The sequence below is a fragment of the Phoxinus phoxinus genome, assembly GCF_949152265.1.
Source record: "Phoxinus phoxinus genome assembly, chromosome: 4".
NCBI lineage: Eukaryota > Metazoa > Chordata > Actinopteri > Cypriniformes > Leuciscidae > Phoxinus > Phoxinus phoxinus.
In genome coordinates, this window is record NC_136879.1 from 6,223,318 (window position 1) to 6,251,228 (window position 27,911).

General features: G+C 39.7%; 2 protein-coding genes across 2 annotated transcripts in view; one reads left to right on the plus strand and one right to left on the minus strand.

Annotated features, from left to right (window-relative positions):
• Positions 1 to 903: 903 nt before the first annotated feature.
• On the plus strand, positions 904 to 2,103 carry LOC306996635 (uncharacterized protein). The gene is made up of 5 exons (XM_079609354.1): positions 904 to 1,158; positions 1,233 to 1,347; positions 1,442 to 1,523; positions 1,627 to 1,791; positions 1,875 to 2,103. Exons 1-5 carry the CDS (start codon positions 1,084 to 1,086, stop codon positions 2,005 to 2,007), a joined length of 570 nt encoding a protein of 189 aa, XP_079465480.1. The 5' UTR covers positions 904 to 1,083; the 3' UTR covers positions 2,008 to 2,103.
• A 14,402-nt stretch (positions 2,104 to 16,505) lies between these two features.
• The window catches only part of LOC306996680 (complement C2), a 54,986-nt gene continuing 43,580 nt past the window's right edge, over positions 16,506 to 27,911 (minus strand). Inside the window, exons 11-19 of the mRNA XM_079609437.1 lie at positions 26,994 to 27,131; positions 26,698 to 26,807; positions 26,467 to 26,596; positions 26,110 to 26,257; positions 23,047 to 23,123; positions 22,809 to 22,900; positions 18,590 to 18,722; positions 18,413 to 18,462; positions 16,506 to 16,834 (exon numbers count right to left, since the gene is read on the minus strand). Coding sequence (XP_079465563.1) covers positions 16,676 to 16,834; positions 18,413 to 18,462; positions 18,590 to 18,722; positions 22,809 to 22,900; positions 23,047 to 23,123; positions 26,110 to 26,257; positions 26,467 to 26,596; positions 26,698 to 26,807; positions 26,994 to 27,131 — 1,037 coding nt within the window. The 3' untranslated portion in view covers positions 16,506 to 16,675. The remainder of the gene's footprint in view (positions 16,835 to 18,412; positions 18,463 to 18,589; positions 18,723 to 22,808; positions 22,901 to 23,046; positions 23,124 to 26,109; positions 26,258 to 26,466; positions 26,597 to 26,697; positions 26,808 to 26,993; positions 27,132 to 27,911) is intronic.

Consider the following 27,911-nt stretch of genomic DNA (forward strand, 5'->3'; position numbering starts at 1 on the left):
TGGTAAAAGGTTTCACTTTGAATAAACACCTGATGTGGGGGTGTTGGTAAAGGTTGGGAGAGAATGTATTGAATTTCAAATTGCTCTGTTAATCTTTTCTTAGGTTTGCCCTCACGGACACACAATTTGGCATTGGAATTCTCAGCCACTCCTAAAATTTGGCATGCAAGGAGGCGATTTCATGCTGTCAACAAACATTCTTCTCTCTGGCAACAATTACAGAAAAACCTCTTCAAGTTTATGTGTATGGGAATGGTGGCTGAGACTACATTTTTTGCCATACAGTCTGAATACTGCCTAAAGCCTGTAGAGGAGTTTTGGAAAGAGAGTAGAGAGAGGGTGTTGAACAGGGTTCGACAAAACACTGAAGTTGTTGTACTTGGTAAGTGTCATTTTCAATGTTTTGTATGTCAATAAATGTTTCATTGTTGGGAAGATGATTACATTGCTATATTTCAGTTGTAATCTTATTTCTCTTCTTTTTATCAGGTGATGGCAGAATGGACTCCCCAGGTATGTTGTGCTAAAAGAAAAATCTTGACGTGTTGAAAAAACTGTTACTCAACCAATGTTATTTGTAGGCCACTGTGCACAATTTTGTACATACACTATGATGAAGCTCGAGACTCGTGATATTGTGCACATTGTGAGCGAGGACAAAAGGAAGTTTGGCAGGAATTCGGTCATCTTGGAGAAAGTCTGTTTTGAAAGTACAATGGACTGCCTTCTCAACGAAATCCCGATCAAAGAAGTAGTGACAGATGCTCACATACAAATATCTGCCTTGCTCGGTAAGTAATCCACACTCAATCTCACTTTTCATCCTTAAATTATTTATCTTATGAAATATAATATCTTCAGATCCAGTACGTGGAAAATACAAGGATTGGAGTTTAACCCATTCGCTGGATGTTTGGCATGCTTCCAAAAATCTTGGAAGGAAGCTCCGCGAAGTAAATTTGCCACAATTACCACGGTTATATGTTGAATTATTTAATCTCAAATAGGAATAGAACATTTGTACAAAGTCATTCTCATTATTTTGTATTGTAGGCAGCAAAAGGCAAGGAACATTCTGTGCTGATGCATTGGGTCAAGGATATAGTAAACCACTTCTGGTATTGCTGTCAGCATGCAAAAACTGTAGAGCAGTTTAAGGTATGTGAATAACAACAGATACTCAAAGTGTGTGCTATTGTCAATTGTAATCTATCAATGCTTTTACTTTACAGATGCTGTGGCATGGTGTACTACATCATGTACGCAATGAACACACATGGGCCACAGGGTTCTGTGAGCATGAGCCATTGGATGACAGCAGTCAAGATAAGCCATGGATTCAGCAAGGTAACATGGAGCATTTTGTTTCACACATTTACATAATTTAATTTAGTACAACTGCATGTTGATATAACTGTATCATTACTTTATTGGCTTGCAGGTTCTGCTGCTCATCAGACCTTAACTGCCATTGTTTTGAATAAACGCTGGCTGAAAAATGTGAAAAAGTACATCACATTCAGGTATGTTTGTGTAGTTTATCTACGTTTTATCTTTATCTTTTTGTTGTTATGGATACTGTAAATGCCATAGACCACACTTACAATTTCAATCTAATTTTTACAGGACAACATCAGATTTGGAGAGTTTTCAGAACCATATTCTGATGTATGCAGGGAAGCGCTTTGCATACAAGTATAAAGTGTACAGGACCAGGGTTTTTCTTGCTGCAATTGACTACAACTACCACAATGGCCGCGAGCATAGACGCAACAGAAGAGGAGAAAAAATGTATGTATTTTTACTGTATACACTTTTTAATTTATTGTTGAAAGGGGAATACTATGTGGTATTCTATGTGTTTACAATTACAGAAGGTACTACAACAAGAAGTCGAAAAACTGGAGTGTGCATGTTACAAAGGAGGCCAAGACTTATGCCTACATTCCCGACCTTCAGAAGGCAATTCTTAAGAGAAGATTAGAGAGTGGGTCAGGCCTTCCTTGAAGAAGGACTCTTTCAGAAGATGACCCTGAGCGTCTTGGGCTGGTTGGCACAGCAGACACACCACACCCCACTGCTGAACTTGTGGCAAGACACATTTCCCGGGGAGCAATGGCACTAGCAATGGAAGACTAAAACAGAACTTTTGTTTTGTTGTTTTGCTTTGTAACAGTTTTTGTTCATTCTTGATTTTAATACAAATTTTGATAACTTTTACGCTGTGCATAATATTATTTATTTTATTATTAGTTTTCTTATGTACTGTAAGTGAATGGGTAGTTTGAGTAACTGTAAAATTTACTTCCAAAGAAATATAACACGTATTTTCTTATGTAATCCTTTTATTGACATTAATAAGTTATGGAAGCCGGCGCACTCTAAAGCCTGTGTATTGTCCATTAGTGTCTGGATACTTGTCCCGAATGCGCCACACAACACAGCTTGCTATGACCACTCTATTGCCCTCCCCTAAACGCCCATGTTGCCAGAGCACGAAATTCCTATAAGCTGCATGTCTGTAAGAGCGCTGCTCTTCGCCTGGTTCCTGGACGTCATCGACTGCAAAGATGTCATTCCACGCAGCACGAGCTAGACGCAGAACTCCCTCATCCAGGATGTAGAAGTCCATGTGTGGCAGTTTACTAATGCAGTGGTCTGGAGGCTGACCACAGCATAGTCTCTCAGTATCTGTAGGCATGTCTCTACAATTTGAACACACACACCAATGCATACGTCCAGCTACAGGAGGAGTTTGAGGATTGTCCTGCAGTGCAAGGAGATCAAAAAACAGTCCAGGTAATCTGTCTAGCACTAATTGGAGCAGAGCATCTCTTTGGTCTGCTTCAAGTGATTGTAGTCGTGCCTAAGATGCATAAAACAAATTTGTCAACATAGTAGTCTAATAAATTACAGTACAAATAATAGATAAATAGTGTACACATACCTGCATGTCAGCTCTCCTCCTCTGTTAAAGATTCTTCAAGCGGTGAAGAAAATGACTGAAAATAAAACCAACATAGGCATTAAAATGGATATATAATGTAATATTTACTGCGAAGTCGGGAAATTGTGTAACAAAACTGATATATGTCACAACATAGCCTACTGCCGTTATTTGTAGGCTTCAGTTTCTTTGTCCTTTTACACATTCATATATGTGTGTATTATTATAAGTGGCTTATATGATTTTAGATACAAATGTGTATGTATTATTAGAGGCTTATATGATTTTAGATTCAAATTCATAGGTTACTACTGGTTAAAACACAAATAAAACGATGTAAGTCTGATCTAAAGATAAAATGACTCCAAAACAAGCACAATAACAACTTAGTTTTAGGTACAAAACGTCTATAACCTGCTCCCGCCGATCGACTGTCATGCACAGTTTATCTCCAACCCTAATCAAACACACCTGAAGCAACCAATTATCGTCTTCAGGATCGCTTGAAAATTAAAGACGTGTGTTTGATTGGAGATGAACTGTGCAGGACAGACGATCGGCAGGAGCAGGGTTGTGCACCCCTGGTATATGCGACGACTTACCTGATCAGACATTATTTTCTGTTCACTTTTTGTCCAATTAATTTATTAAGTGGATGTCTTCTAGACTTTTGCGACAGTGCTGCGGCGCTTGTGGCCTCTAGGGGCGCTAGACATGAAAGTTACAGGTCTAGCGCCCCTTGTGGCCAAAAGTTCCGCGGTGTGCCTTTAACCTGGAAAAATAGACAGTTCAATATAAACAGATGCATCATCTTGCCAAGATGGAAATATAACAACAAATCCGGTTGAAATGAGGAAGTTGGCAATGGACTTTTATTCTGTGTTGTATAGTGCTGAGGAATGTGATCCTGATTTACTTAAAGATTTACCACAGTTGGAGCAGGAAAACAGAAAAGCTTTGGATACTATAATAATACATATGGAGAATTAACAGAAGCAGTGAAGCAGTTGTCTATGGGGCATTCTCCAGGAATAGATGGATTAACAGCTGAGTTTTATAAACATTTCTGGGGAATATTAGGGGAAGATTTTTATGAAGTTGTACTAGAATGTTTTAAAAAGAAAGTACTTCCTGTTAGTGGGGGGTGGGGGGTGGGGGGGGGGGTTGTAGTGTTGAAGAAACTATAGAACCTTTGTTTTTAAGATGTTTGAGACTTGGAGGTCTTTTTAGGCTGCTTGATGCTTGGTTTCAGGGTTTTGGTGAGGAGTTTTCCCACAAAGTTTTTATTGGGGGACTCAAATACAAAGTGCTTGATAGAGGAAAACTGTGTTTATTAAATTATTTGATTGGTACAGACAGCAAAGCTTGCAATGTGGAAAATAAGAAAAAATAAGGAGTTGGAACTTGGTTCAACAGATGTAGAAATAATGTTGAAGTGTATGGTAAAAGGATTACTTTTAATTCATTACTTTTAATTCATTTTTAATTGCTGTTGAGGTAAAATGATACAGATAACAATAGTGTTGTAAATCCTGGATTTAATGTAAATGTAACCTATCTACATGTATGTACATGGTAGCCTACCTACACTGTAGCCTACAAATATTGGAAAAAAAGTTAACTGGACTGTGCGCTTCCAGTGAAGGCTTCAGCTGTTTTATTGGTTAAGACGAACAGCTTAAATCATTTTTTCATAACATAATAGTATAATTGTTTTAAAAATTCTGCCTTTTAGTTCTTACAGATATGCCTCATATCGTCAGTTTACATGGTGGATGCATGGCTGGCTAGGGAGAAGAGTCCGCAGAGTCATTCCATCATTTGCAGTTAACAAAATAAGAAACGTCTACTCTGAACCAAGTGGAATCTATACAGGGTTTGAATATGAAGACACTGATCATGCAGAAGTAGATGAGGCATGGAGGGATTTTAATAACCTATAGCTGAATAGTTGACATTTGAAGGCATTTTGTCAAGAAAACAAGCTATGCAACAAAATAGGATATCATACTAAATGTTAATGTTTAAAAAAAAATTTGCATGTGTCACAAGGTGACGAAATAGAGGCGGAACCAAAATGTTCGCGGAGAGACGTTCCCACCCGGAGCGACTTTAACCGAACACCAAGCCAGCCTCGGGTGCGTCACTACCATGGTAACGGCCGCCGCTGATGGCAAAGTGACAGCAGGTGCAGCGGATTAAGCGGCTGTCTGATGATTGGGACACGTAGCTTTGAGAGACAGATGAAAGCAGAGTGGGGAGAAGAGAAAAGAGGTGTGGGTGGTTGGGCGCCGTTCTCTCCCGTGTTGGGTCGGGGCTGCGCATTGTCTTGTTCCGAACTGGCAGCATTGCCACCCTCCTCAGAGAGTCGCACCCCAGTGGGCGCCGAGGAGAAACAATTTCTCAAAAGCGTCCCTACCCCGGAGGGGACCACCCTCAGAAGCCTTCAGCCTCGGCGTCAGGGCTTCTTCTTTCAAGCTATTTTAGAGATAAAACAGTCCTCAGATCTTGCATATCTCTAACTGGCTAGATTGTGACCGCCACCCAGGTCCCCTCGATTGTGGATAAGTCTGAATGGTGACGCTCTGTTTTGCAGCACTTTATGCTGCGAGGAGCTTTAGTAGGCTGAGACTGCTCCCGCCCAGCAGTCTCCACAATCATCCATGTCCTTATATAGTTTACCCACCAATGCTGCCTAAAAATATGTATCTATTATTTATGATGGCTGGTGGATAACGTCGGGGTAATGATGACGCCGACTCGGGAGAGAGATAGCTAGTAAGCGTCTCTTTAACCCGAGGCACTGTCATACTATGATATTTAATACCCAAAACATTACTTTAGTAGAAGTTTTGGGGATAAACACATAAAATAGAAACCGGTTTATTCCAAGATCTCAACTCCTCAGTGTGGAGATAGGAAAGAACGGCAATCCCCGACGAGGAGACTGAGATATAGACATTTACTTATATTCTCACTCTCATAATGTTCAGCTGGCCAGAAAACATTTAACTTGGCAAACAGCACAAAATAAAACCTCCCTTTATAAGCTCCTCTTTATACAACAGAGTTATGAGCTGACTTATTTATTTATTCATTGAAAACTCACAAACATCTGCTTTATTTATATATATATATATATACATATAACCTTCCTTTTTTTAAACACTAACGATCACCAATTCCTTGGAACTGGAGATCGCAGCACGAGTGTCTCATCGTGGGGAGAAGAAACCCCAGCACGTGCTTCTCCCTGAGATATAGGCACTGGATCTAACACGTGAAGGCAGAGATAGGGCGCGCCCGTCTCAAACCTCGCTGTTAGATCCATTTGCAATCCCCAAGATGCGCGTCGCCGCTGTGCCTCGGCAACAGCGGGACTCGCGCTCCCCGAACCATCCTCCTCGAAGAACGCCCGGCGGGAGCGAGGCGAAACAGACAACATCTCGCAACTCAGTCAGCCCCCTCGAGAACTGACTGGGTATGCTCTACTCCCAAACAAGCAACGCAAAGCTGATGCGCGTCCCCACCCGAGATAACACGAGGGTAGGGAACAACACAACGTTTTGAATTCTTGTTTCTCCATAATATAAATCTAGATACTGAGACAGACAACAATAAATAGACAAAGGACAGTAACACAGATCGCACTTGCTGAAGGAAAAAAAGCTAATGTGGTATGATCGCAAGGGTGCTTTATAGCTTCCTGGTTGATAAAGTCACCCGCCTAAGACGTCTCATTTTTCCATTAGACTGATTTTACACGTGCTTCACGACGCAATCACGCAACGCGTTCCCACCTCGTCTCGACGCAGCCCGAGTTCCCTTGAAAGGGAACAGATGTAGGTGAATTTGAAGACCAGGCAGACACAGAGAGTGACAGTGAATCAGATTGTAGCCTCTCTCTTTCACAGAGTGAATCCGTGAGTCGCAATTATAAAGTGGAAGATATAAAACTGGCATCCCGTTTTAGGGGGTCTAACAAAAAGAGAGATTTGTCCATCTGTAGGCCACCGTAAAATAGCACATGCAGCCACTCTCCAACCAAAGTCACTTGACCCAGAAAGAAGTCTTTGTATTTGTAAACGGAAAGCTGCTGTTCTGCTTTGCAAGTTTATCAGTCCTTGTCCACCTTCTTCTTAGACAAAAATAAAATGCTCTTAGTAATCCAGTGTAATTTATCCCAGAAAAAGTCCAGTAAGGCTTGAATTTCAGTCATCATTTTCACAGGTGGATCTATACATGCCAGCTTATGCCAGAGAGAGGATGCAATTCAATTATTGATAACTAAAGTATGCCATATAGGACATGCTTGCCGCCTTTTGATCAGTCTTCCCCTGCTTCTATTGGGTCTGGGGATGGGCGTTTGAAAATCCGCCTGGCCCGTTTGCAGTATGAGGCACAGGAAAGGGCGCAGGCGCGTCAGGCTGAGTTTGACCTGAAGCTCGAGATACGCAGGCTTGAAGTTGAAGCCGATAAAGAGGTGAAGCTGCGACAGATTGAGCTAGAGGCATTAAAGGATTAGTTCACTTTTAAAATGAAAATTCTGTCATCATATACTCACCCTTAAGTTGTTTCAAACCTGTATGAATTTCTTTCCTCTGCTGAACACAAAGGAATATATTTAGAAGAATGTCAGTAACCAAACAGTTTTTGGTTCCCATTGACTTCCATAGTAGGAAAAAAATATACTATGGAAGTCAATGGGAACCAAAAACTGTCTGGTTACTGACATTCTTCTAAATATCTTCCTTTGTGTTCAGCAGAGGAAAGAAATTCATACAGGTTTGAAACAACTTAAGGGTGAGTATATGATGACAGAATTTTCATTTTAAAAGTGAACTAATCCTTTAAAAGCGGCCCCTGGATCAGCTGTGCGGCCAGCCCGTGCTGAGGTTTCCGTTGCGGCTCCGATGGTAGATCCATCTCCGACCTTCGACGTTAGCAAGCATATTGCTTTAGTGCCTCCATTTAGAGAAACGGAGGTAGATACGTATTTTAGTGCCTTCGAGCGTATCGCATCTTCCCTCCGTTGGCCCAAAGATGTATGGTCCCTCTTACTTCAGTGTAAACTAATTGGTAAGGCTCAGGAGGTTTGTTCAACGCTGTCATTAGAAGAAAGCTTACAATATGACATTGTTAAATCTGCCATTCTTCGCGCATATGAGCTAGTACCCGAAGCGTACAGACAGCGGTTTAGAAACCACAAAAAACTTCCCAGTCAGACTTTCGTTGAGTTTGCTCGAGAAAAGAGCAATCTTTTTGACAAATGGTGTACTGCGAGTAAACTGACAGATTTTAATTCCTTAAGAGAGTTAATTTTGTTGGAAGAGTTTAAAGACTGTTTGCCAGAACGTGTTGTTGTATACTTGAACGAACAGAAAGTAATTTCGTTGTCGCAAGCAGCTGTGTTTGCAGATGAGTTCGTGCTTACACATAAAACCGTGTTCAGTTCAGCACGTTCTGAGAAAAATTCTACGGTTCAGTCTACCCATTTGCAGCTTCCTCGTGCGATGTCTAATTCCCCACGATCTAAAGAGGTAAGGGAATGTTTTTACTGTCATAAGCCAGGGCATGTAATTGCAGATTGTCTCACGCTGAAACGCAAGCAACAGCCGTCTAATTCTAAAAGTGTGGGGTTTGTAAATTCTGTTAGGGCGAATACTGAGATTTTATCTGGAATGGGCTGTATTGAGTCTGGCTATAGTCCATTTGTGCTTAAGGGATTAATTTCGCTGACCGGTAAACTTGAAGATCAGCAGGAAATTAATATGTTGCGTGATACCGGTGCTGCTCACTCATTTATGGTAGAAACTGTTTTACCTTTGTCGGAATACTCATTTTGTGGCTCTAGTATTTTAGTTCAGGGCATTGAAATGGGGTTCGTAAAGGCACCGTTACATCGCGTACATTTAAAGAGTGACCTAGTAACCGGCTTTGTGTCGGTCGGTGTTCGTCCTTCTCTTCCTATTAAAGGTGTTTCCTTTATTCGTGGGAATGATCTGGCTGGCGGTAAAGTGATGCCTGTGTTGGAGGTTATTGATCAGCCTAACTTTGTCTCTTGCGATGAGCTGTCTCTGAGCTACCCTGATACTTTCCCTGCGTGCGTTCTGACGCGCGCTCAGTCAAAGAAAGTGGATGATGTTGCCGACTTATCAGAGTCGTTTATTGCTCCTGTATTTGCTGAAAATGTGTTTCCACAACCTATGGAAAATATCAGCCCTTCTAACGAACTTATGAAATCAGAAATCTTGAGGTTAGACAGTAATACGTTAAATTTGCCTGTGTCTCGTAGGCAGATCATTGCTGCGCAAAAAGAGGATGAGTCTTTGGTTAAATGCTTTACCTCTGTTGTTTCTTGAGACAAGAGCAGCGAGGGAAAAGTTATTTATTTTGTGGAGGATAATTTGTTGATGCGCAAATGGTGTCCTAATGTGGAAAAAGATGGTGACTGGAATGTTGTGTACCAGGTCGTTATTCCCTCTGGTTACCGTAAGCATGTATTATGTTTAGCGCACGATCATGTGTTGTCAGGTCATTTAGGCATCACAAAGACCTACAATAGGATTCTCAAACATTTCTTTTGGCCTGGGTTAAAGAAAGATGTTGTGCAATTTTGCCGCACCTGTCATACGTGCCAGTGCATAGGGAAACCGAATCAGGTAATTCCCCCGGCTCCGCTCTGTCCTATTCCGGTTATTGGAGAACCTTTTGAACATGTAATTATCGATTGTGTCGGGCCACTGCCTAAAACAAAGTCGGGAAATCAGTTCCTGTTAACGATAATGTGTACGGCCACCCGGTTTCCGGAGGCAGTACCACTTCGCAAAATTACTGCGTCTGTTATCATCAAAGCATTGGTTAAATTCTTTGCTACATTTGGCTTACCGAAAGTTGTACAAACTGACCAAGGGACAAATTTCATGTCTAAGATTTTTAATCACGTCTTGCAATCACTTTCCATAACCCACAGAGTTTCAAGTGCATATCATCCGGAGAGTCAGGGTTCCCTTGAGCGGTTCCACCAGACGCTTAAGTCTATGTAACGGAAATATTGCGCTGAGACTAGTAAAGATTGGGATGAGGGCGTTCCGCTGATGTTGTTTGCGGTGCGCGAAACTGTTCAGGAGTCGCTTGGTTTCAGTCCAGCTGAGCTCGTTTTTGGGCACAATGTTAGGGGGCCACTTAAGCTCCTAAAAGAAAACATGTTGGAGATTGATGCAAGTCCTAAGACTAATGTGTTGAATTGCGTTAGTCGTTTCCGAGAGCGCTTGCATGATGTTTGGGCACGGGCAAAGGAGTCCCTCACAGCCGCACAAAATGTCATGAAGCGTCTGTATGACGTAAAAGCCGTCCCTCGTTCTTTTCATGTTGGTGAACAGGTGCTCGTGTTACTGCCCACTTCAGGGTCAGCTTTGTCTGCCCGGTTTTCTGGTCCCTATGTATTTCAGAAGAAGTTGAGTGAGACAGATTATGTAGTTTGCACTCCTGATAGGAAACGCAAGTCGCGGGTCTGTCACATCAATATGTTGAAGGCATATCATTGTAGGGAGGATCCACAGGAAAAACCTGATGAGGAAACATCAGTATCTGTTGTGTCGTCTGTTGCAGTAGTTGGCAAGGTTTCATCTTCAGTCGGAAACGCTGGGGCTGATGAAGATGGTCTCGTGCTGCGTAATGCCCCTCAGCAATGTGCTAGACTGAGTAATTCAGAAATGTTGAAGGAACTGTCTTCATATCTTACTCATCTATCTGAATCTCAAAGGCAGGACATTATACAGCTAATTCGAAATTTTCCCACTCTTTTCAATGACACACCTACTAGAACTTCGGTGTTACAACATGACATAAATGTTAACAATTCTCCTCCCATCAAACAACATGCCTATCGTGTTAATGCATACAAGCGAGCTATTATGAAGGAAGAAGTCGAGTATTTAGTAGAAAATGGTTTAGCCATTCCTAGTTATAGTCCGTGGAGTTCGTGTGTGCTTGTTCCTAAATCAGACGGAACGTTTAGTTTTTGCATGGATTATCGTAAAGTCAACGCTGTTACTATGCCAGATTGCTTTCCTCTTCCTCGTATGGAGGATTGCATTGATAACCTTGGTTCAGCACGTTTCGTTACCAAGTTGGATTTGTTAAATGGATACTAGCAGGTGCCGTTAACTCCTCGTGCATCGCATATTTCTGCATTTGTAACACCTGATCACCTTATGCAATACAAGGTTGTGGCGTTCGGGCTGCGCAACGCACCCGCAACATTTCAAAGGTTGGTTAATCTGGTGTTGGCAGGTGTGCCAAATTGTAATGCATATTTGGATGACTTGGTAGTGTACTCTTCAGAATGGTCAGAACATGTCTCGTTGTTACAAACTGTTTTTGAACGGCTAGCCAAAGCCACATTAACACTCAATCTAGCCAAATGTGACTTTGCCCAAGCAACGATCACTTATCTTGGCAAGGAGGTTGGACAAGGTCAAGTTCGACCCGTAGCAGCTAAGGTTTCCGCTATAGGCGAATTTTCCATTCCCACCACTAGACGCGAGTTGCGCCGATTTTTGGGCATGGCTGGATACTACCGCAGTTTCTGTCGAAATTTTTCCAGCGTGGTTCACCCGCTCACTAGTTTACTGAGTCCATCCAAACAATTTGTTTGGTCAATTGAGTGTCAACATGCATTTGAGTGTGTGAAGGCTTTGCTGTGCAGTACTCCTGTTTTGGCAGCTCCAGACTTTGCCGTGCCTTTTAAACTTGAGGTAGATGCAAGTGCCGTAGGTGCTGGTGCGGTACTCCTTCAAGAGGACAAAAATAGCGTCGAACATCCTGTGTGTTATTTTTCTCGAAAATTTAATAAACACCAGGTTAACTATTCGACCATTGAGAAGGAGGCTCTGGCATTACTGTTGGCGCTTCAATACTTTGAAGTTTATGTAGGCTCCAGTTCTCTCCCTGTGATTGTTTATACGGATCACAATCCGTTAGTTTTCCTCTCTCGTATGTACAATCAGAATCAGCGGCTCATGCACTGGTCTCTGATTGTGCAGAACTATAATTTGGAAATCCGTCACAAGAAAGGAGCAGAAAATGTTGTGGCTGATGCCCTCTCTAGGTGTGGTTAGTTTATATGTATTTGTGGGGGTTTTTTTTGTAACAAACTCTATCATATGTTTGTTCTTATGGGTGGGGGTGTTACGTCTCTGTAGTGCGTGTGTGTTTTCTATGTTTATCTCCCTGTTTCTCTTGTTTACTTTCATTTTTGCAGGCACCCATGATTGGTTCAACCGCCTGTCACTCATCATCAGCGCTGACGTCATCAATCATTCCTGTCGCCAATGGGAAGAGACCACCTCCGTCAAAAGAGAACGCCAGACGTTCTCCAGCCCGCGCGGCTTTTTTTTGTGTTGTCTTGTCTTCATTGTACAGACTATCTGCCGTTTTGTTATAACCATTATGTCTATGTTGTTCCTTGCTTTGAGTGTATGGGTACGTTCTTATAGTCTTCGTTTCTTTTCGTTTTTGTGTAAACATGAGATAGTGTTCTCATTGTTACTAGTCCTGAAAGAGGCGGACAGGTAAGAATGTCACGTGACATACATTGCAACACGTAGCGTTTTGGGTTGTCTAGTACAGTAGGTTAGGGGCGAGTGCCACTCCATGTACTTTTTGTTTACGGTAGTCAGGATAGCTTAGTTAGGGCGTCACGGACGCTGAAGATATTTGTTTTCCTTCCTCATTTCTTAGTTAGGATTAGAGGTTATTCAAAAGTTAGATTTCGTTTGGTTTTATTACTTTATTTTATTTGGCGACGCCCACGTCCCCTCTTTCTCTTTATTGATAATACAGTACGACTGTATTCACTGTACATATATATAGGCTATATATATAGCCTACATGTTGTCTTCCTTCAATCTTGCCTAAAACCTTATTTCTTGTTTCAAATAAAGGTATTGGCTTTTTGTACAGTGACTTGGACTGGTGGTTTTAGTTCAGCAGATATACTATTATACATTCCTCTTCAATGCAAATTGTAAAATGTCGGACCCCTGAATTCCTGGACTATCAGGGGTCGTAACAATTAGCTTTCGATTCGAATTTGTTCGTTTTAAAGTGGACATTTCAAGCTTTAGCCTACATCAGTGATGCGCGGGTTAGTTGAAAACGTCGGTCGGGTGCGGGTTGTTTATACATTGACTCGTGCATCACTGGCCTACATAGGCTATATTTAGTTTCAGTTCTCGCGGTCCAGTTCACGGAGATCATGAAAGCGCGCCTGATTGTTTTATTTTATTTTACAAAAGCACAACGTTTTCTTGTTATTGTGAGTTTACACAAATAAAAGTAGTTGCGAATAATGTATTATTATATTCTGTATGACCAATAATTATAGAGTATTTTAAGTTGTTTCCACTATTGATAGGAAAATGCAAGTGTTCTCGCCCGCGCCTCCGTGCCATGCAGTGCGCGCTCACACTCCGCTCCACAAACCCTTGGATATGCGTCAAAATCTTGTGTTTATTTGTGATATTCTTAGCCCTGTAATATTATTGTCTAACCCGTATTATGAATGACATTTGATGAATTGCTTTGTTCCTTTTTTGGATAAAAGCGTCTTCTAAATATGTCGCCTAATAAATGTTATAATAATGATAATAATTATTATTATTATTTGTGTAGGCTACACGGACCCCAAACACGCCACGTCTTCTAAGTCAAGTAAATGTGCAAAAAACTCTTTCCAAATATTCCTTTTTCGAATTGCCTGAAAAACCACCTCATGCGAAATTTGCGTGTTTCCATTGTGCGTATTTTTAATTCGCAATTTCAATTTGCGCAATTTGAATGGAAACGCAGCTACTGACAGTAATGCAGCGTCTAGGTTTAACAACCTATGAAACTAATAATGAACAATATTAAACTAGAATGAAATAAGCTTAATTTAAAATGGATTAGGCTATTAAGAGGTGGATAAACGCACTTTGGAGGTAGGTAAACGCTATTTCAGAATTTTGGGAGGTGCGCAAACGGCGTTTACGTGCGTTTAGCCTCCACTACATCCCGGCGAACCGCTTTAATCCACTTCTTCCTTAGACTCAGTTCAGTCGGGAATCCATGGAAACTTAAATAAGGTTGGCGTTGTTTGTTTGATTGACAAAGTGGAACAGAGCAGTGAAATCTAGCTTTCGTTTCAGCCATTGTTGAACTGCGCCGGAAGTGGACATGCACAAAGTTGAAAAATCCCGCCCATGAAACCCGGAAGCGTGATAATCCCCTATGCTCTCTCTCCCTCGCGCAGATCAATATACGATAATAAAAGGTAGGAAGACCGTTTGTGTTTTATAGATCAGTAGTTTGTTCAAATAAAGTGTTTGATTAGTTAGCAAGTAGCCTACATGTTCAGGAAATGCATAATACAAATTGTATGGGTAATGTAACGGTAAACGGACTGCACGAAGCTCTTTTGAAGCTGTCAAATGGTGTTGCTATTGGACACTTAATTGTGATTATTGCTGCTCTGAGGTTTCTTATAGGCTACTGTTAACTGTTTATCGTTTTTGTTTTTTTGAAGAAGCTCTTGCCTCGGAGAAAACAACACGGGAATAGCGACAATTGTGCATATAAATAAGTAGGCTACTTATAGGGCTTGTATTACAACCTGTCGGCAATTTTCTACATCCTTTTGTGAACGTCGCTTTACACGTATGCTGCACAGCGGGTCATCTTAAAAGTGCCGTCGGAGCTACGATCTCTGTATAACGGCCGTCGGTGCCCTCTGCTGGTAGGGAATCGTAAGATGGCCGCTCGAACACTTCCGGTGGCTTCACTGCCTGGTGGCAGTTTAGAACGTCATGAGCTATCCAGTCACTAAATAGAGATCAGTGGATTTAACTCTTATAAAGTCTAGAGTGTTGATTGATTAAAATGTTTATAAATCAATGGATGATCTTATTTCTTTTGAACTAAAATGGTGTAGCAAAGGAGCAAAGTGTTCTATGTTTGAAGATGAATTATTTTTCACACATTTTCTGTAAAAACAATTTTCTGTGACAATTTATACCCTCTGAATTGTTTTATGTAGATTTGTAATAAAGAGCATTTAAATTCAATTCAATTCTCTCTTCTTGTTGCCGTATGTTCTGATATACATTGTCAATTCATAGTGTTGGGACTACATAGTGATTTGTTATCTTCCCCTTTGTCTGTGTTAGTTATGCTACATAACTGTCACAGGACCTTGTTACGTTGCATGTTGAATTCAACAAGTGTTGTTCAGTTATCTCAGAATTAAACATTTTCTATGAATCCATTTTGTGTAAAAATCTACCAACTCTAGGCAGATTTAAAGAAAGAGTAACCCCCAATTTCCACCAGATGCGGAACGGCTGCGGAACGGCTCAGCTGCGTGACAGCTCCGTGTTCCGTCGTCCGTCAATACCCACCAGGTCCGGATTTGTTGCAGAACGGCTGCGGCCGAGGACCAACGAGATCTCGCGATATGTAGTTTCGATAAACAGAACCACCAAACCAGGAACAGTTTTCCGCAATGATCATCATATTCATATATCATATTTTCCGCCAAATATGATCCGCCATGATCACGGTGTATTTTATTTTGAAAATTAAACGGATATTTTATTTTGTTTTGGTTTTTTCTGTTTTTTGCTCGACTTCCTGTCCTGCGCACTCTGCCCTGTAGTGCTGCGGAGCTCTCCAGCATCCGGCAAAAATAGAAGCTCTGCGTATCAGCTCCGGAGGGCTGCGGATCGCCGGAGTCGGAACGCAGCTGTTCTGCATTCAGTGGAAATACACACATTGACTTTAATGGAAACCGATTGACTCCGCCGCCGTGCCGGAGCCGTAACGCAGCCGTTCCGCATCTGGTGGAAATTGGGGGTAAAGGACGAGATATTTAAAATCATGGCTTATGATATTACTTATGGTTTGCTCATTACATTGCAAATGGATGGCCCATATTGAGTCTGTTGCATTGTGGGATAAAGTACTGCAAATTAAATAATTCAGATATTCTTTACATACATACTTGTATGCATACTGTACACTAAAGAAACAATAAGAGTCGTATGGTTCTATACTGTACTGAACATGGCCTAAAGTCAGTTTAATAAATCTGTAGGAACACAACGCCTATCACAGCATTTACATTTAAGTTACCTTTTCAGTTATTCTTACCCTCCACCATCCCCAGCCCTTCCTCTTGTGCGCAGTCAGTACCTGTCCTCTGACAGATCTTAATGCCTTTACATTATTGTCATCAATAGCACTAATGCTCTCTGTAACACTTTTGTTGTTTGGGTTCTGTTTAACAGGTCTTATCCTTATCTAGCTCTTATCCTTTCTGCCCTGAATTGATGGACAGGGAGTTCTTGCCTAGAACAGATCTATATCACCAACCCAAACTCTATGCTAAATGTCAATGATCTTTGATGGTAATGATCCTGACTGAACATTAGATTAGTATTATCTCCTGTAAACCAATTACCTAATACAAACAATCTTCCAATTGGGAATATAAAACACAAAAAAAATGTATCATAAATGAGATAATAATCTGTTTTTGTTTATTATCTTGAACCGATAAAATCCTTTGACAAAAGCATGTCTGCAATGTCAGCTCACTCATAGACCATGCACTCTGAAAACATTCAGGAACCTGTCAAATCTGCATAGTTTCGTATGCGTTGCTGTGTTTCAGTTGGCTCCGCTATGCTAAGGACGAAATTCCAGCTCCCTGTAAAGGTGCTGCTGGAGCCAGGGCATCACTGAGAACACACTGATGTGGAAGTCCCGGGCGTCTAGAGGCCGGTTATCTCTGACAGCTGTCCTTGAGTCACATGTCTTCTTAGTGCCCCAACTAATGACTGCCACCTGTGGGAGAATAACTGAAGTCAAACGATTTGAGAAGTCAAAAGTTTTTCTCTGGGGTGTGTTTCCTGAACAATGATGTAACTCTCTGCTTAACTTACCATAGCGATGCATCGTTGAAGACATCAACTAGCTAGTCCCGAAACCGTATTGTCGTAAATTTGTTGTTCAGTAATAACTTATTTTAATGAATCCGTTTGAGATCAAATGAATCCTAAATGTTTTGCTATAAATTATGAACATTGTATCTAAGGAATTTCCCTTAGTTATTTTGCTTTATTTCCAGACTCAACCATAGGCTCGTTCTTACGTACTAGAGCACGTACATGCTGACTCTTCAACAACGACGCTTTAAATTGTCTCGACAAACTAAAAAATATATATACTGAATGTCAGCTTGCTTATTTTGCTCAAGATAAGGATTTGTGGAGTCCACATGTCATTTAAAATATGGTTTCGGGAAACACAGACTCGTTAAACTATGCTGATAACGACGGAGCTTGCGACCATAGTTCATACTTTCAGGAAACGCACCCCTGTTTAGTTTTAGGGTTTGTTCGCAAATGTAGTTTGGTTCTCTTTGAACTTTTGGTCTGAACGAAAAAAAGAAAATTATACATTTAGTCCTTGTTCTCTTAGCGTGCACAGTGTAATTTTTAACGCCAAACTTAAAGACACAACAAAAAGGAACAGCTTTTATGACATTTTGCGACTGAACATACCGAACATTCAAAACAATGCTGTGTGCTGGGCTTAATGCGCTCATCGTATGTATGTGCATATGATGGTATTTTTCTAGCTGAAACTCGTGAAGAGCTTAGAAAATGTGCAAAAGAGTCAAAACAGAGGCCGTCACACAAACAAAGATATACTGCAAGACGCCTGTACTGAACTGTAATAGCCAACTTAGCTCCACGAGTAAAACCAGTGCTGCATCCGAAATAGCATAGGCTACTTCCCTTTTTAAAGTAGGCAAAAAATTGTGTTTGACAAAAGAAGTAGCCTATGTCCGAATTCACAGTACTCATAAAAGATTAGGCAAAAAGTACCCTGATGACCTACTACTTCCGATGAGATTGAGGCCAAAACGACGCAACTGATGCTGGTAGGTCACATGATAATGATAACATGGCGGATATATATATATATATATATATATATATTTTTTTTTTTTTTTTTTTCATTTTTTTTCATATTGTGATGGTTTAAACAAACTTGTTGTCACAGTCTTGTCACAGTTGTCACATACCCGTGACACTTGTAGGGTCATTAAAAACTAATTTCCGCTCCAGACATCACTTTTTACCACTACTGTACATATTCACACTTATGGACACTGATCTCTCTAATTCACTTATCCTGGTGATAAATATTGTGTATATTGTAATATGAAGTGGAAATTCATCCAATACATTTCTTATTATTTGCCAGTGATATCAAGATATATTCTTTAAAAACATGTAATATTATCTTTCATTATTGTGACTTAAGTAAAAGTAATATTAAGCCAAAAAATATATATAATTTTTGTTCTCTTTATCATGGCGAAAGAAATTTGAAAATAAACTACAAAGCACTCACTTGAAAATATCGCATCCTCTTACGTAGAAAGAGAGCTCCTCCAGAATCCCCTGCAAATAATTGCACTCATTATGTGTCATCTCAGATATAAATATATATATATATATATATATATATATATATATATATATATATATATATATATAAAATTTTCCTTCTTTTTTTTTACAATCAAACCTTTGCAAGTCATTTCATGTCTGATTGTCTCTGTTCCTCCAGTGCACATGAACCTCTCTGTGATCACTTCTGACAGAGATGCGCTGCTGTTTGCAGGGAAGGTGGATCTTGCTTTCTTTAAGCATTCACCTCTCTGTGGAAGAAAGATTTATATTGTGATACACATAATCGACTAAATTATAGGATACACTGAATAATTCATTACTGATTAACATTACAAGTGAATTATTGTTTGTTTTAGTTACACTTTATTAAACACAAGTATATCACTGTCCTTTAGTCCTACATATCTATATTCACAAAGGATGGGCCTTTCTCAATCTGTGTTCTTGACTGTACTTGTGAAACGTCATCTTTTGTGGCCAGAGTACTGTCCCAATACACAAGTTTGCATTTTGGCAAGAACGGTTAAAAATCCCAGAAGTGTTCTTGACACGTCCATTTTACCGAGGATGCATCGGTTGGTAACTTGTGTGAACTTGACGGCAGAAATATCCCAGCATTCATTCGGAAGTCCTTTTTCTACACTAGGTACGCTATTTCACTAAATTCACTTCTGAGAACATTTGATGCAAGAAATCAACTGTGTAGATTTCAAATACTGGCATTTTTACGAAAATGTATGCCGAATCAAAAATGTGCTCAAACGTTTTCGGAAGTGAGAATCTCCATAAGCGCCTGCGGGTGTTAAGTTACCGGCCAGTCTGCTCACAGACTCGTTTTACCCCACAGTCAAGAGACCATTGCCTTTTACTGGCGTTTTTCCCCCGCCGTTGGCTAGTGATGTACACAAACAAACAACAGAAGCAGAATGAAAGGAGTAATCCCTTGAGCTGAAGGTAGGCTTGGACGATAAAGCCTGGCTGTTATCGTCAATAATTCTCGTTATGTTTGGGTACTGCAGACGGCGTCTGTGCGGGGCTATTATTGAGCAATACCAGTTCTAATTTAGCTTGACCCGTTCTTTGCATTCTTGCTTTTGAGAAACACCCGATGTGTTCTTACTTCCTGTCTTCCTGTTTTAATTGTTGGTCTACAGGGCTGCCAACAATAAGTGTAGGCTATTGTGATTGTAAAAACATTTGGTAGCCAAACTACACAATTGTATTAAGTTTAGTGACAGCATGGTGCAATAAATGGTATAGGCTACTGCTTTTATTATAGCTTGATACAAATTTTACAATTTCAATTTAATTCTTGTGGTTTTATTCCGATCTTGATTCAATTTGGATACATATTAGGTCCAGTAAAATCTCACCTAATGCTGTAAACATAGACTCAAGTTAGCTGGTATTATTAAAGGTTAAAAATAATTCAAATTAAATATAGGCCTAATGCGTATAAAAAAATATCATACAATTTTTTTAATGATATAAGTAAAAATATAATAGATCTGTAATATAGTGCACATATTCAGCAAAATACTAATTTATACGAATACTAAATTATATATATATATATATATATATATATATATATATATATATATATATATATATATAAATAAAATTCTAACCAACTTACGTGCTATGGTCATTAAATGGCTTTCCTGAGGTAAATGTAACGTTATGTGACATTGTTCTCCAGCTGTTTTATTGACCTCTTTCCGCGGTTGAAAAACACTTATTGATCGATATTATGTATGAGGCATGTTCTGAGGAACATGTATGAGGAATGTTCTGGAAAGCTCTCTTTAAAATATAAAAGCTAAAAATAACCTGCAGGGAATGTTCTGGAAATGTATCTTTAGGTTATAAAATAATAAACTACAGAGAACGTTCCTAGAACATTCTTATTTGGTTCCCAAAAAATAACCAAATGGGAACATTAGGGGAAAGTTCTGTTTGTTGGGTTCCTTGTTAGCTGGGATTGAACCTAATGCATTACACTAATCAATCAGGACTTTGAACTTCCCTTCAGTAACAGCATTTCATCTGATTCTGAACTAAATTCTCTCATTGTCTTTCTATCACTCTCAACTCTGTGCATGCGCTCCATTCCACACCGCATCTTTAAACCAAACATCCAGAGACAACCGTTACACTCGTCTCTCTTCAGCCTGAAGCATCACTGTAAAATGACAGTGTTTGAAACTCTGAAACAATTCATATACAAAGAACACAATTTTGTGTTGTTTTCCACATGTCTTGTTAGATTTGACTTTAGTTGTGTGTTTGAGTTTGTGTTCTTTTGTGCTTTGGGTTGTGTTTTTGGTTTAGAAAATGTAATCTTTGCTCTTTCTTCTCTTCCCAAAGACTCTTACAAAATGCGGTGTACTACTACAGTAAAATGTTAATCTTAAAGTAAAGTCTTATCTGTTATTTTTGTAATTCAAATATTTAATGCACTTCAAAACTTTATACTCTAGACAAATGTGTTTTGTTTTTGATACTTAAAAATCATGTTACTTTGACATCCAGATCTGTAGCTGTAAGAAATTAATTGCATACATTTGATATATTTTTATCAACTGAATTCAATAAAACATAAATAGAAACAGGGCTCAGTGGGTAGCACTATCACCTCACAGCAAGAAGGTCCCCGGGTCGAGTCCCGACTGAGCCAGGAGTTAGCAGGTTCTAACTCCTGGTGTTGTGAGCGATACTCAAGTGTCTGTGTGTGAGCCTGGTGATAGACAGGCCAACCGTTCAGGGTAATGTGAACGTCAAGAAAACATTCAGAAATAATGTTTTCCTTTAAAACAGCACTCAGTAGGTTTGGAAATTTCTTCGCTGTTTTCTCGCAGGTTTCTTTTTAGAGCTCCCCCTACAGTTTCGGAATAGATATTTGAGAAAACTGTCGTAAAACCATTGGCAGTTACCTGATAATATTACCTAATATTACCTGAATTGAAGGTATTGGATTGTGTTTTGCTAGTGGTGGGCAGATAGAGGCTTCGTGAAACACTAAAACATTTGAAGCAAATGTGCCGTATTGTGTCGAGGCTTCGAAACAATCCAACACCTGTCTCCACGATGACCCCAAGTGGCCAGAACAGTGTAAATGCAACAAAAAACCCGGGCTAGTAATGGGCAAATTAAGCTTTGGTGAAGCACTGAAGAATTGTTTTGAAAATGGGTTCATTACTTGAAGCTTCAGTAACAGCGACCTCACCTGGTGAACTGCCAAGGCTGCATCTAAATTATCCCGACTAGATAGTGGACAGGAGGCTTTTAGACGAGTGAAAAAAATCTACTAGTACACACACACACACACACACAAAGTGATATCATTCTTTATACAAATAAAGATTGATGAATTTGTGTATTGTGTTATTGGGTATTGGGGAGAGAGTGCTTTCCAAACGCAATGTTGTGCATTAAAGTTTTTAGGGGCCACTGGGTACATTTTGGCCAGGATGCCGGGGTTATACCCCTACTCTTTTCTATTTCAGAAACTGCTGATCAACTGGGACAACCATCTCTAGGGTTTTCAGAGAGAGAAAATATCCACGGAGCGGCAGTTCTGTGGGTGAAAATGCTTCGTTGATGTCAGAGGTGAATGGCCTGACTGGTTTGAGCTGATAGAAAAGCAATAGTAACTCAAATTACCTCTCGTTACAACTAAGGTCTGCATAAGATCCTCTCTGAACGCACAACACTTGGAACCTTGAAGCAGATGGACTAAAGCAGCAGAAGGCAAACTGGTGCCACTCCTGTTAGATGAGAACAGGAAACTGAGGCTACAATTCACACCGGCTCAATAAAAGCTAAGAATAGAAGATTGGAAAATCAGATTTCTGCTGCAACATTTAGATGGTAGGGTAAGAATTCGGTGTCAACATGAAAGCATAGAGGCTGTGGTGTGAGGGAAACTGGTTTCTTGAACACAAAAACTAGTTCACTAAACTCGAATGGCCCCCACAGTCACCAGATCTCAATCCAAAAGAGCCCTTTTGGCATGTGCTGAAACGGAAGATTCGCATCATGGATATTATGCAGCCAACGAATCAGCAACTGTGTGATGCGATCATGTCAATATGGACCAAAATCTCTGAGGAATCTTTCCAGCATCTATGCAACCAAGGATTAAGTTCTGAAGGGAAAAAAACGGGTAACCTAGTACTAGTAAAGTGTACTTAATGAAGTTGCCGGTGAGTGTAAGTCAAAGTCCCGCCTCAAGGGTTTCCACCCTCTCTCCTCCTCCCTGTTGTTTTCTGACTCATATACACTGCATTATCTAATAAACCCACAACAAATTTTGTAAGGACATAACTCACTTTTGCACCACTATGTATGTGGGTGTCTGTTCGTTGAGTTCCCTGTCTGATGAAGTGAGCTGGAGTCTCTTCCAGGTGGAGCAGGGATCTCTCTGGTCATGCACACAAACATTCATTTCATCATAGAATTATTTTCTCTTTTAGCTAAAGATTATGAGTTTTAGTATGCTTTGAACTTTGATGTTATTCACTATAAATCTTCATAACAATGTATTAATTGAATTTTAGAAATACTCACTATGCTCGTCACACGTAGAGTCTGGATCCATTCTGAGAGCCCGGTTTGATGATTTGGTACAAGGTAAACAAATGGGCCTGTGTAGAAAGTTATAGATGTAATGCATTAATTGGCAAGACAGAACTCCAAGGCAGTCTGCTTGTTAAAGGAGAACTCCGGTCAATTTTAACATTGAGCTAAATTTTTAGTAAATTTGGAGTGCTGTCAATACAGAGAACAACGACAAAAATCGGTGTTGCCTACACAGTGTTATCCTCTTTTTAAAATGTACACCCTATTGACTTGAATGGGGCAAGTTTTTAACTTAACCAGTTCTTAGTCTTATCATCCTTGATGTGTCATTACAAGTGCCCAGCCATGTTGAGTGATTCCTTCAGAGTGAACACGAGTTAATCTGACTGCAGTAGATGTGAAAGATATGAATAAAAATTATGTTATATCAGCCAGCGCACATACCTGTATTTAGTTCCTGTTTTCGGTGGAAGTCCAAAGTCAAGGTCAAGGTAACTTTATTATCCCCGAGGGGCAATTTAGATTACAGCCAGCAGTAACAACAAATATATTAATCACACAACAACAATAAACACAATCACAGAAAAACATAAATTATACTTGAATTCACCGGGTATTGTTAACAATTGTGATAACCGTCGGGATAAATGACCTTTTTAATCTATTTGCTCTGCATCGCGGCAGACTATATCTGCGCCCGGATGGCAGCAGCATAAATTCATCCCACAAGGGATGACTAGGGTCAGCCAAGATGGCTCTCGCCTTCTTCAAGGATCTGACCTTATACACAGGGGTGCACATAACTGGTACGCAGGTACGCATGCGCGACAAAAATCAGGAATGCGTAATGCCACTTGTGTTACTACGCGCCTTTGCGTACTGTCGCCAAAATGCAACCTAGGCAGTGTAGCCTACATTTCATTTTTTTACAGAAAACGAGACGATAACTAAATAAAAACCCGTTTTAAATGACGAGCACTATGACGAAAATGTATTGACATTTTCGTCAACGAATACAAACGGAAATGTTAGGGAGGGACGATTGGGGAAGAGATCCAGTCAGAACTGATTTGCGTTTGTGGAAGATGCGCTACCCAGCGGCACACGAGTTGGCATGCGCTTAATGCATCTCATAAATCGTAAAAAAATGTAAACGTCTGGGAGAAAGAGAAGGGCAGACATATGGATAGATCTGAATAAGAGTGACGACGCGAAAGAGAGCTTTATTCAGTATATTTTTTTGTGCTAACACACACACACACACCGCGCGCGCGCTCTACCGAAGCGTGCAGCCCTGCACACAGCTAAAGCGCGCTGCGCGCAAGGACTGAATTGATCTCTCTTTCGCTTCTGAATGGACAAATACACACAACATTATGTCTAAATTTCCGTTTTGGAGAGTATTCACGTAAACACAGTCGGTTATGTCTTTACAGAACGTACAGTGCATCAGTGCAATTGGATCTGCACACTCGGTCTTAAAGTGACAGTGCGCAATAAACCTAATGCCCTCTGTACACTTAATATTGATCAAACAACAAAATAAAAAGAGAAAATCCACTGCTCTTTAATATCTTTAATAAGGATTAATTATATTTAATTTATACAAATAAATATATCTGAACAATAACACTTAAAATAAATAAAAATTCTATCATTTTAGGTCGTTTTTTCCACTCTGATGTAAATTTATGTGTTCGTTAAAAAAAAAAAAAAACTTTGGTTTTAGTTAGTTATTTTTATGCTATAAAAACGGGAATGTGACGTCATGATTGACAGCTGTGGCCACGCTACATATGGGGTGAGTACCAAACACCATCTCCTGGTACTCACCTGAGTAACTCACTGAAAAAGTTATGTGCACCCCTGCTTATACAGGTCATGTAGGTCATTTAAGGGTGTGCCAACAATTTTGCTGCATACCTTCACGATACCTTGCATGCGATTTTTCTGTTTAATAGAAAGTGACCCGTGCCAACAGATAAAAGAGAAAGTAAGAACAGATTCAATAAAACAGGAATAAAACATTTCCATAAAAACAGTGTCAACATTAAAACTGCGAAGCTTACGAAGAAAATGCATGCGCTGGTGTGCTTTTTTACACACAGCATCAACTTGGGACTCAAAGCACAGTTTACTGTCAATTACAGTCCCAAGATATTTGTACTGCTGCACTAATTCAACTGGCTGATTGTCCAACACAGCAGGGGAAATGACAGTAGGACTCCTCCTTCTAAAGTCGATGCACATCTCTTTCGTTTTTGCCACATTAATATTTAAAAAGGAGGATTTGCACCAATCAATAAAATTATTCACTACAGGACCGTGTTCAGGGTCATCACTATTAAGGAGGGACACAATGACCGAATCATCCGCAAATTTAATAATGTGGTGCCGTTCATGATGGCTTTGACATTCATTTGTGTATAAAACAAATAAAAGTAGTCGATTGCCGAGTTCACGCGCATAGGTTTAGTTACTATGATCACGCGCGTGAACTCGACAATTGACTACTTTGGACTTCCACCAAAAACAGGAACTAAATACAGGTATTTGCACTGGCTGAATTAACATCATTTTTATTCATATCTTTCACATCTACTGCAGTCAGATTCACTCGTGTTCACTCTTAAGGAATCACTCAACATGGCTGGGCACTTGTATGACACATCAAAGATGTTAAGAGGATAAAAGCAGGTTTAAAACTTGCCCCATTCAAGTCAATAGGGTGCAAATTTTAAAAAGAGGATAACACAGTGTAGGCAACACCGATTTTTGTCGTTGTTCTCTGTATTGACAGCACTCCAAATTTACTAAAAATTGAGCTCAATGTTAAAATTGACCGGAGTTCTCCTTTAAGCCATGACATATTGAATACTGTTTCTGGTCCAAGTCTTTACTCTGTTTCACCTTAGAATATCAACAGCTGTTTATAAGTAGTATTTATTTATTTATTTATTTATAGCACACAAATAATAATAAATAAAAAAAACAGAATAGGTTTTCAAGCATCTAAATATACATACATGGGAAAGGCTAGTTGAATCTTACCTTGCCTTCAAAGATAGCGTAATGTTTTCTCTCATCCTAACCAGAGCAATGTCGTAATCATAAAACTCATTTACATTCTTGTCCTTAAGGCCTTTCACATTAAACAGTGGATGAAGAATCAACTCCATGGCTTTAACTTCACCATTACCTTTGTAAGAGAATTGAAGCAAAGTACATGTAGTTTAGCGTCTTTGCATGACAGGATAAAATCAACAACAATTCAAAGTTGACCCAATATACTGTTCCCGGTCTAATTCAACGCTGCACTTCATTTTCCTCGATTTGAAATTCTCTCTAAGGAGCATGAGTCACCTTGAATTATTCCATAACATTGTTGACAAAAGCAACAATTCTTACCATGTTGAACTGTTATGTCAGCAGCACTGGCAATTGATACAGATTCATCTGTATTCACCTTTATTAAGCAGTGTGCAGCTGTCAATACCATGCTCTTAGTCACTAGAGTCCCTCTGCATATTTTAGCTCCCTGGAGGACAGAAAAAGTAAAGTGTGATCTTCCATCTGAAAGCAGTGCTTTTATACAAGTCTTTATCTCAAGTTGTATTAAATTGATATGAATTTACCAACCCAGATTAAATTGACATGCCAAGGTCTGGTGTTAGTGGTTTCAGACTTCTCTTGGCCGTCTTGGTCCTCTTGCTCTTGTGCCAATCCACACTTAGTCACAGCAGAATCACCTGATTTGTACAGTAAGGCACTATTATCAATGAGACACTATTATCAGTAAAGCTGCTTTGAAACAATATATCTGTAGAAAAAATATATTCAGATTGAAACTGAAAATAAACATATTAATTGTTCAGTATCTGGACCATGATTTCAACTAGGGGACCCTAGAGGTTCTCTGATATCTGATTACTTACTGATCATTCGGTTGAACACAGATCCCAGATGTTTATAGTCCTTCAAAACAAAAAAATGCATCTCATCTTTCTTGGAAGAGGCAATGCTTGTGAGATCTTTCTTGTTAACTTCTCCTCTGACAGCAAACACATACACATCTGTGGAACATATAAATGCACACAACGGGTAAAACTAAGAAAAAAATCATTAGGCTGCATTTTTTTAAACTTTGGATCAAGGCCTTCACAACCACAGGTAAATAATGTATGATAAACTGGCTTGCTTACACTACCTACAGTTGTGGTCAGAATTATTGGCACCCCTGGTAAATATGATCAAATAAGGCTGTAAAAATACATCTGCATTTTTTATCCTTTTGATATTTCATTCAAAAAAATTAGCAAAAATCTAACCTTTCATTGCAGGAAAAGAATTGAAAGTGGGGGGTAAATCACATTATGAAGTAAATGATTTTCTCCAAAACAAGTTGGCCATAATTGTTGGCAACCTTTTATTGTTGCCAATAAACCTTTTTATTTTATGTAACAACCTTTTGCCAAGATAACTGCTCTTTTCTTTCTCCTGTAATGCCTGATGAGCTTGGAGAACAACTGACAAGAGAGACCATTCCTCCATAATCAATCTCTCCAGATCCTTCAGATTCCCAGATCCATGTTGTTGTTTCTTCTCTTCCGCTCACCTCACTAATTTTCTATAGGGTTCACAGGGGATTGGGATGGTAGAAGCTTCATTTTGTGCTCAGTGACACATTTTTGTGATGATTTTGATGTTTGTTTAAGATCATTATCCTGATCGAAGATCCAACCACGGCCCATTATAAGATTTCCAGCAGGGGCTGTTAGGTTAGACTTTTTTTATCTGTTGGTATTTGCTAGAATCCATGATACCCTGTATCTGAACAAGATGTCCAGGACCTC

Excerpts from the sequence above, each read along its gene's own strand:
- LOC306996635 (XM_079609354.1), top strand. The coding sequence starts at position 1,084 with ATGCATTGGGTCAAGGATATAGTAAACCACTTCTGGTATTGCTGTCAG. Across the intron at positions 1,524-1,626 it reads AAAAAGTACATCACATTCAG|GACAACATCAGATTTGGAGA; the intron begins GTATGTTTGTGT and ends TAATTTTTACAG. Across the intron at positions 1,792-1,874 it reads AACAGAAGAGGAGAAAAAAT|AAGGTACTACAACAAGAAGT; the intron begins GTATGTATTTTT and ends TTACAATTACAG.